General features: G+C 38.7%; 2 protein-coding genes across 3 annotated transcripts in view; both read left to right on the forward strand.

Annotated features, from left to right (window-relative positions):
• Window positions 1–3,490, forward strand: part of sft2d1 (SFT2 domain containing 1) — a 40,334-nt gene extending 36,844 nt beyond the window's left edge. For both annotated transcript variants that reach the window (XM_039652308.2, XM_039652299.2), the window contains exon 8: window positions 3,022–3,490. In XM_039652308.2, the coding sequence (XP_039508242.1) occupies window positions 3,022–3,061 (40 nt within the window). In that variant the 3' untranslated portion in view covers window positions 3,062–3,490. The remainder of the gene's footprint in view (window positions 1–3,021) is intronic.
• Window positions 3,491–5,945: 2,455 nt separating this feature from the next.
• prr18 (proline rich 18) lies at window positions 5,946–8,000 on the forward strand. The gene has a single exon (XM_039652336.2). It carries the CDS (start codon window positions 6,176–6,178, stop codon window positions 6,935–6,937), a length of 762 nt encoding a protein of 253 aa, XP_039508270.2. The 5' UTR covers window positions 5,946–6,175; the 3' UTR covers window positions 6,938–8,000.

Consider the following 8,000-nt stretch of genomic DNA (forward strand, 5'->3'; position numbering starts at 1 on the left):
ATTCAGGTTCATAATGTTTGTACGCGTTTGTCGTAGACACAAAATAGCATAACTAGTAGTCTAGTGGCTATAAAGCTAAAAAAATAAAACACAAGGCTATGTCTGGAGTTATACATGCAAATACATTTAAAATGATTAAGTTTTAGCCTACTTACAGGTTGTGGCCCAAAAACTGCTGCCTCTGGTTGGAACTGCTTCATGTTTTAGTAACAGTTTCTTGTTGAGTCCGGTGTTGAACTCGTGGAGATTCTGGAAGCTGTCTTCCGTAAAATGCGCAGCACAGAGAGCTAAATTACGATAGTCATTTTCAGGAACATAATCAAACATAAATTGTATCCATTGTTGGCGAAGTACAGCGTCCGTGGGAAGCCTGAACACAGAAGACCTGACAGCTGGGTGAACACAACACACTTGACGAGCCGCAGAAATATGCGCATGCCCTTTTTTTGCATATTCCGGAGGGAGGGGTTGATGTAAATTTGTGGGTTAGTGACGTCTAAAACCCAGCTGTAGTCCCAATACAGTCGTTTTTGTAGGCAATATACTTCCTGATTTTTAAAAGACGACATCTCTGCTTACACTGAACTTTCAGCGCTGCAACTTTGCAGATACTGTTCATGCACCAACAGCAACATTACACACTATTTAAGATTAAAAAAGTGAAATCGTTTTAAGATTATCATGCCAGATTTAGCAACTCACGGGGAAAGCGGATGTAAACAAGATGGATACTGTGTCGGGTAACTTGCTGTAGACATTATTATATGAGGAAACATTATAGAGGCAGTCGTGTTTCCTCATTTCCTCCAACTCTTCCTTAATCTCTGTTGTCCACCGGACCCATACAGCTGCTTGTTGTTTCGCTGTCGCCATTTCAAAAGTTCCATCACTTCCGTCTCCTTGTAGACTTGTCTTTCATTGCAATCATAGTTGTAATTGTCCCAAATTTAAAATTCTATATATATCAGACATGTTTGATGTTTTTGGGGCGGCCCCATGTGTCCACAAGCAGATCGAGAGGTTTAAGATTTGATCTGTAAACGCCTCACATTAACAGATAATCTGTGTCAAACGACAGAACCGATGCCCTGGACGCATTGTTTTCGGGCATTAATCGGCCTGAAACTCCTGTACTGAGCCCGGCTTAAGGCAACCACACTATGTAGACTGTCATGTGGAACTAAACCAATTTCCAATCAGAAAACGAGCTGATGGAAAATAACACAACTTCATCCAAACCGCCTTTTTCCCCGCAAATTTTCTGTAAATAGCTGCCCAAACACTGTTAGTGCCATTTATTCTTGCCTGTGGTCTGCCATGTTTGTTTATTCTAATATCACGTTTTTGTGGTCTCTTCCATACCGGTATCTGAATAAATAATACAATCTGATTTACTAAAATCTGATTTACTAACAGCTTACGCCAGCACAAACCCTCTTTTTCCGTTAAATAAAACTACTGTCAGGTTTTACTAAAGACACATTGGAAACATTTGCACTAAAAAGGCTAGGCCAGTGTTGACCTTATTGCACATTCGTTTGTTGGAGTTTCCCTTTCAGATGCAAAATGTTTGAGAGGAGAGTAATTGAATCATGTTGATTTACTAATATTTGCGCAGTTATTTAACTCTTTATTTAACTCAAAAAAGCAACCAGCTGATAATTTTCCGTAAGTCATTGTGCAGATGAATCGGCTTTGTCTGTGTTCTTTAATTTACGCGTCGTCACGTCAGTAAATCATGCAAAGAACTTTCCACTCCTATCTGCGCTGTTTTTGATCACTAATTTTCCCCGTTCAGTCAATCTCGCCCTTAAAGGATTAGTTCACTTTTAAAAAAAAATGTTTGCTGATGATTTACTCACCCCCATGTCATCCAAGATGTCCACGTCTTTCTTTCTTCAGTTGAAAAGAAATGAAGGTTTTTGATGAAAACATTCCAGGATTTTCTCCATATAAAGCACTTCACTGGGTATCAAGCAGTTCAAGGTCCAAATGAGAGTTTCAGTGCAGCTTCAAACGACACCAGACGATGAATAAGGGTCCTATCTAGGGCCCTTCGAGTCATGATTCGAAAAAAGATTCGTTCATTTTGATGAACGAGTTTGAACAGGAGAGTCACAAATACTCATCACAGAACAGAGCAAGGCAAGCATTTGTGCTTCTAAAACTTAAACTTTTTTATTTATTTTTTAAATGAGCTATCGTTTCGCTAGATAAGACCCTTATTCATCGTCTGGTGTCGTTTGAAGCTGCACTAAAACTCATTTGGACCTTGAACCGTTTGGTTAACATTGAAGTGCATTATATGGAAAAAATCCTGGAATGTTTTCATTAAAAACCTTAATTTCTTTTCGACTGAAGAAAGAAAGACATGGACATCTTGGATGACATGGGGGTGAGTAAATTATCGGCAAAAGTTTTTTTTTTTTTTTTTAAGTGAACTACTCCTTTAAATTCGTTTAGTGTGGGCCAGCCTTTAGGTTTGAAATTAATTGAATCTACCAACTTCTTGTAATAGAAGTTTAAATCTGAGACATAAAAATATCAGAGAGTCATACTCCCTGAATGAAACATTTAAGCTTTAGTTTTGTCTATCAAAAAAAAAAAAATAATAAAATAAAATAATTCTAATAAAATGATCTTTAGGAAAATGAATACCCTAAAAAGTGCATTACAATCATCATTTATAAACCGTTTTCCGTACCTGGAAATGAGGCTGATCTGCTGCTTTTCATGCGATCTATTCCCACCAAAACATAATCAAATATGCAAGAGCTCCACCCAGTCACAACAAAGGAAAAAAAAAAACAAGCTGTTTTTTTAGAACAAAGAATTAAATTGAATGTTGAGGTAATAAACCACATTAACAGCAAGCTATCGGTTTATTTAGGATTAAGTATGATTTTCATCATAGTATTTTCATTATCCATCTGTTTCTGTGGATTGTGCTGTGAGCCCCCACCCAGATCTAATACTCCGTTGAGCCGTCAGCCATAAACAAATGTCTTTTTGTTATCACAGGGATGCTGTCATGAAGTGTTTCACCTCCTGTTTGAGCTGAAGTGTCCAGTATTCCTTCTGACGACAGGTCCTGCCTTGCAAGAGTGTTTTCTCTTTCATTTCAGAACCTGCCACATTATTCTCCAAGACCTTAAAAAAAAATCATGTTTTGTCTTAATATTTTTTTTTTTAAATATTGTGTAATATTAAGAGTGAATATGTGATATTTGCATTTCTTCCAAGCCTTACTTTTTTCTTTTCTAAAGCTTTTGTTGTTTTTATTTTGTGTGTGGCGGATGATTACATGATACACTGCCAGTTAAAACAAAGTGAAGTGCTTTATTACGTGTGATGTTTATGAATGAAATCTACTACTGCTCACTTTTGTACAGAAAAATGCCTTTCTACCAAATATAATAACAAGAGAAAAACCTTATTCTTATGATGCAACATTCACACCAAATAAATAAATAAATCAATACAATACTCATGCTTTGTTGGTTGGATGTTTTGGAATTGATTCGCCTGCTGAACAGGGAGTTAATGTGTCATATGTTATAATCTTCTGACTGATGTGTTCAGAATAATGATGCTTGTCTGAGCCCAGGGCAACAGAGACAGCTGTCACCCCACACTGGATCTCAGGAGATGAGCTGATGGCATTCCAGGAGATACCTCTAAAGAAAACAATAGCTTTTCGTTCAATAAACCCTTATGATTGTCGCTTGCATGCTCAGATACAGGTTTGTTCATTACACCTCCAGGCGTCACATGTTCTTAACATGACCTAATAACCTAGAGTGGCTGGTCTGTTTTTAGACTGCACAAGCAAGGAGACGGATGCGGTTTCCATGACGACCGTGGGAGCGCTCTGTTTTCTTGAGCTTCCCTCCTCCACAGCACTCTTCTATGCACAATGCTGATCACGTGCTGATCGATTGCTTAAAGTGGTGAGAGACTGGGTACAGCTGTTGGTGGATCCTCCAGAAAGATGCTTTACTCTCCAAAACGCAGTCAGCCAGAACACTTTCATATTCAGTGAGAATATGTTCATCTGATAGCGTACGGACGTCTGATGTAAGAAATCAGCTCTCGGAACGTTCAGCACATCCGGTTGGAAACTCAACTGATGCCATTAAGCGTGAAACGGAATAAATTAAGGTTGTTTTTCGTTCTAGATCACAGATGCTCTTCAAACAAAGCTACAGTCGAACCAAAATGTATTCAGACACCTTGAACATGTCTCATAGTTGCTATAGTTTCGAAAATGGCAATGAAATATGAACTCAAGCGTTATCAAATCAGTTGTTTGTTCACTGTTTTGGCCGTTCTTCTGTTAGACTCTCACAAATGAATTACGTTGAATAGCTGTTAAATTTAAGTACACAATTAGATAATACCAATTTAGGTCAACCAATTACCAAGCAATGCTTCATTTTTTTTCAGTATGTGGTGTATAAGGGTCACATTAGCAATTAAAACATTGGCAGGTCAAATTGCCTAGATCATTTTTGGTCCCAAATATATGAAGAGTTCAGATGCAAAAGCCTCTAAATGCCACTTGAAATTTTCTTCTTTAATGATGATTTTTATCAAACTTGTATATTTAAGTTCAGTAATTTCACTTAAATAACAATTAATAGGTAATTATCATTGCCATTTAAGTGAAATCACTGAACTTAAATATACAAGCTTGATAAAAATGATCATTCTAGAAGAAAATTTCAAATGGCACTTAGAGGCTTTTGCATCTGAACTCTTCATATATACATTTTACTGGTAGTCCACTGTATGGGTATAATATGTCACAGTTTACTTTATTTTGTCTATCCTCACAATCACACAAATGAACAATAGTGTCCTGCACCTTCTAGTTAAAAAAAAAAAAAAATGAATGATTCATTTTTGGTTTGACTGTACATGCTTTGAAGGATCAGTCGCATAACTAACAGTGTTTAATCACAGCCATTATAGAATCCTCCCAAAAGTTTTTCTTCACTGTAATCTCTATGATTTCATTCTGTAAGCAATCTATGGATGTTGTTTGTGAAATTAAACATCTGTCTTTGTGCATCTTAACAGTAAGTATAAGCCTATTGATTTTATTCCTCATTTCACTGTTGGCTGAAACACTTCGCAGTGGCTGGGTGACAGAACAGATGTCACTGTGAAATTACCAATTGCTGGAAAGGAGGGCGACGGATCAATAGCGATGGAGGCTGCTTGTCTTTAACCTCCTCTATGCCAAGGTCACCAAGGACAAAATATCGAAAAAGTACCGTTGGCTGGCTCTGCGTTGTAGAGCTCTGCTAGCTGAATTCCAACACGTTACTGTTTCAAATCTTTTTTTGTTCTATAAAAAAAGAAACCCTTTGGACACTTTTAAGACATTTTCAAGATTTAGTTCAATTGGCAAACATTTAAATAAAACATATTTTTTTAAATAAAATTTTATTTTTTAAATCAAGGTTATATTGATTATTTTATTAGTTGTTACATTACGTTGTCATTGCATTAAAGATGTAAAATTGGTTAGTAAGTGTTTGGTTTTTTTTTTTTTTTTCACTAAAATCGTGTTAAATCGTATAGGTTTAAATAAAACAATATAAAAGACGAAGGGTGTCTTAAAAGGGATACATCACCCAAAAACGTCAATCAAACAGTTGACCATATAGACTTCCATAGTATTTGTTTGTATTTGACAACTGTTTGGTTGTCAGCATTCTTTAATATATCATATTTCGTGCTCAACAGAAGAAAGGAAACAGATTTGGAACAACTTGAGGGTGAGTAGCCTATTGATATCATTTTTTTCTCCCTTTGTATCCCTTTGAGGTGACATGATCATATTAATGTGATGAATGAACTACATCAGTGTTTACAAAGCTTTTGTATTGTATAATGCAATACACTTTCTTTAAAATATACATTCATCCAGGCACTTGCATGCGCATGGCTTTGTTGTTTTAACCTTTTTGTTGTGACCACGCCCCTTCCGCCTGACACTATAAGTCCCGCGGATGCCCCGCCCCTTGTCAGTCGAAGTGAGATGTGGAGTACAGTGGACTACTGCGTCTAATATCCAAAGATCCGGTGGACCGAGGCGAATGGACGTATTTCTCCCATCATTCACGCACAGATTTCTTCATTATTTTGCGCATCGAAAGCATTCAAAATGCCTTTTCCGCCGATAAACCTGCACTCAAGGATATCATCGCCAAGAAATGAGCTGTTCAGGAGAAAGAAGAGCAGGGACAATGTCGCACCTCCTCAACCCACTTACAGTCAAAGGACAGGAGACGACAAGGGATCGGAGAAAGAGAAAATATCCACATCGTGGCCGTCGGCCAATGTAAAGCTGGCGCGAAGTAAGCCGAGCAGAGTCCCTCGAGATCCCGACACGGACAGCAAACATTCATGGTTGAGCGTCCCCAAACCCTTGGCTACCTCATGCGAAAGCGTCCCACGCTCCAGTTCTGGAGAGTCCAGCCATAAATACGCCTCCAGGACCTCTATAGCAAAAGAAGGTGGCGAGCAAGAGATCCACTTCTCCCTCAGCCTGACCCCCGAAGCCATTCTGGTCATCCAAAAGCGCAATCTGGAAAAGCAAATGATGGCCAAGCAACAGAAGTGCTGCGCGTCCGCGGACTTGAGACACCGGCGCGTTTTCCCATCCAAGAGAGCTCAGGGCAGCTCTAATAATAAGAGCTCAGGACCTGTTGCCAAACTGGACGCTTCCAATGACATAAGCACCATTGTGAAGATCTCTCTCCTCAATGATCAGTACAAATATGATGATGTTGAGTATGAGGAGGAGGACGGAGACGTGGACGAGACTGTCATGAGGAAATGTAAAGAGTGGCTCAAAGGCGTGGAAAGCGCTGCTGCTTTTGGGAAAGTTGATAAACTGTCATCTTTGCCTCATCTTAAAAGTTGATGACCCCAAAATTAGCCTACACAAAAGAAAGGTCCACTGTGAAGACTTCAGTCCACTAGTTATGTGTCAAACTCAAAAGCCACCTAATTTGCTTTTAGAAATAATGTTGTCTGAGGGTCATTCACACAGGACGCGTTCTTGCGTTGAAAAACAGCGGGGCAGAGCGCAGTGGTATTGAAGATACGCGTTTGTTAATAAGTTGAACTATTATCAATTGGACACGCCGCCTATAAGTGACCGTTTGACGTGTAAAACAAACAACGCAAACCGAACGGAGGAAGGCGCACAATATGGCGCGTGACTGGGCCTGGACAACTTAAAACTTGGCACGAAAAAAGAATCAAATGCGTCGCATTGTTTACATCGACCAACATTGAAAATAGAGAAGATGTAATGCAACAAGGCATCGTATAGCCTATAAACGTTGCAATTCACGCAGGACATGTAGCTAGTCGGGTTCATAAACGCTCTCCTAAATTTAGCCTACTGGAATTGATTTTTTTTCAACTTGACTCACCATTTAAACGTGCTTGCGTAAAAACGTCCACATAACGCAACAACGAACGCAAGAACGCGTCCTATATTCGCACACAAACTCAGCTTTCTTAATGGACTGACGGGAATGTCTGAATGTTTTCTGCATTGAGATGTATTGCTGATCATCACTCAGAGAAATTTTTTGCTGGTTACCTTTACACAATGACTGGGAAACTGTAGTGTTTTTTGCACATTACTATTGTTTTCACTTTGATGGGCTGAACGACAGATGTGTGTTTCAAACTGGAAGTATATTGAAGCGATTGACGACCCGTGAAATGCATCCAGAGGCCACGGTCCTTCCTTTGTGCCAGAAAACAATAGCTGTCGAAGACGACACTGACTGAGAGACTTAATAGACACTTAATATCTGACACTTGTTAAAAAAGTGTGTAATATGAACTGAAGGACTGTTTGATTGACGAACCAGCCGTGTACAGTATTTATTTTGCAATGTGGTGTTTATATGCTGTGTTGTTCCAAGTAATTTTTAAGGCTTCTGATAATAAAATCAAAAAGACATGTT

Source organism: Pimephales promelas, chromosome 11, assembly GCF_988280905.1.
Source record: "Pimephales promelas chromosome 11, fPimPro1.hap1.1, whole genome shotgun sequence".
Taxonomy (NCBI): domain Eukaryota; kingdom Metazoa; phylum Chordata; class Actinopteri; order Cypriniformes; family Leuciscidae; genus Pimephales; species Pimephales promelas.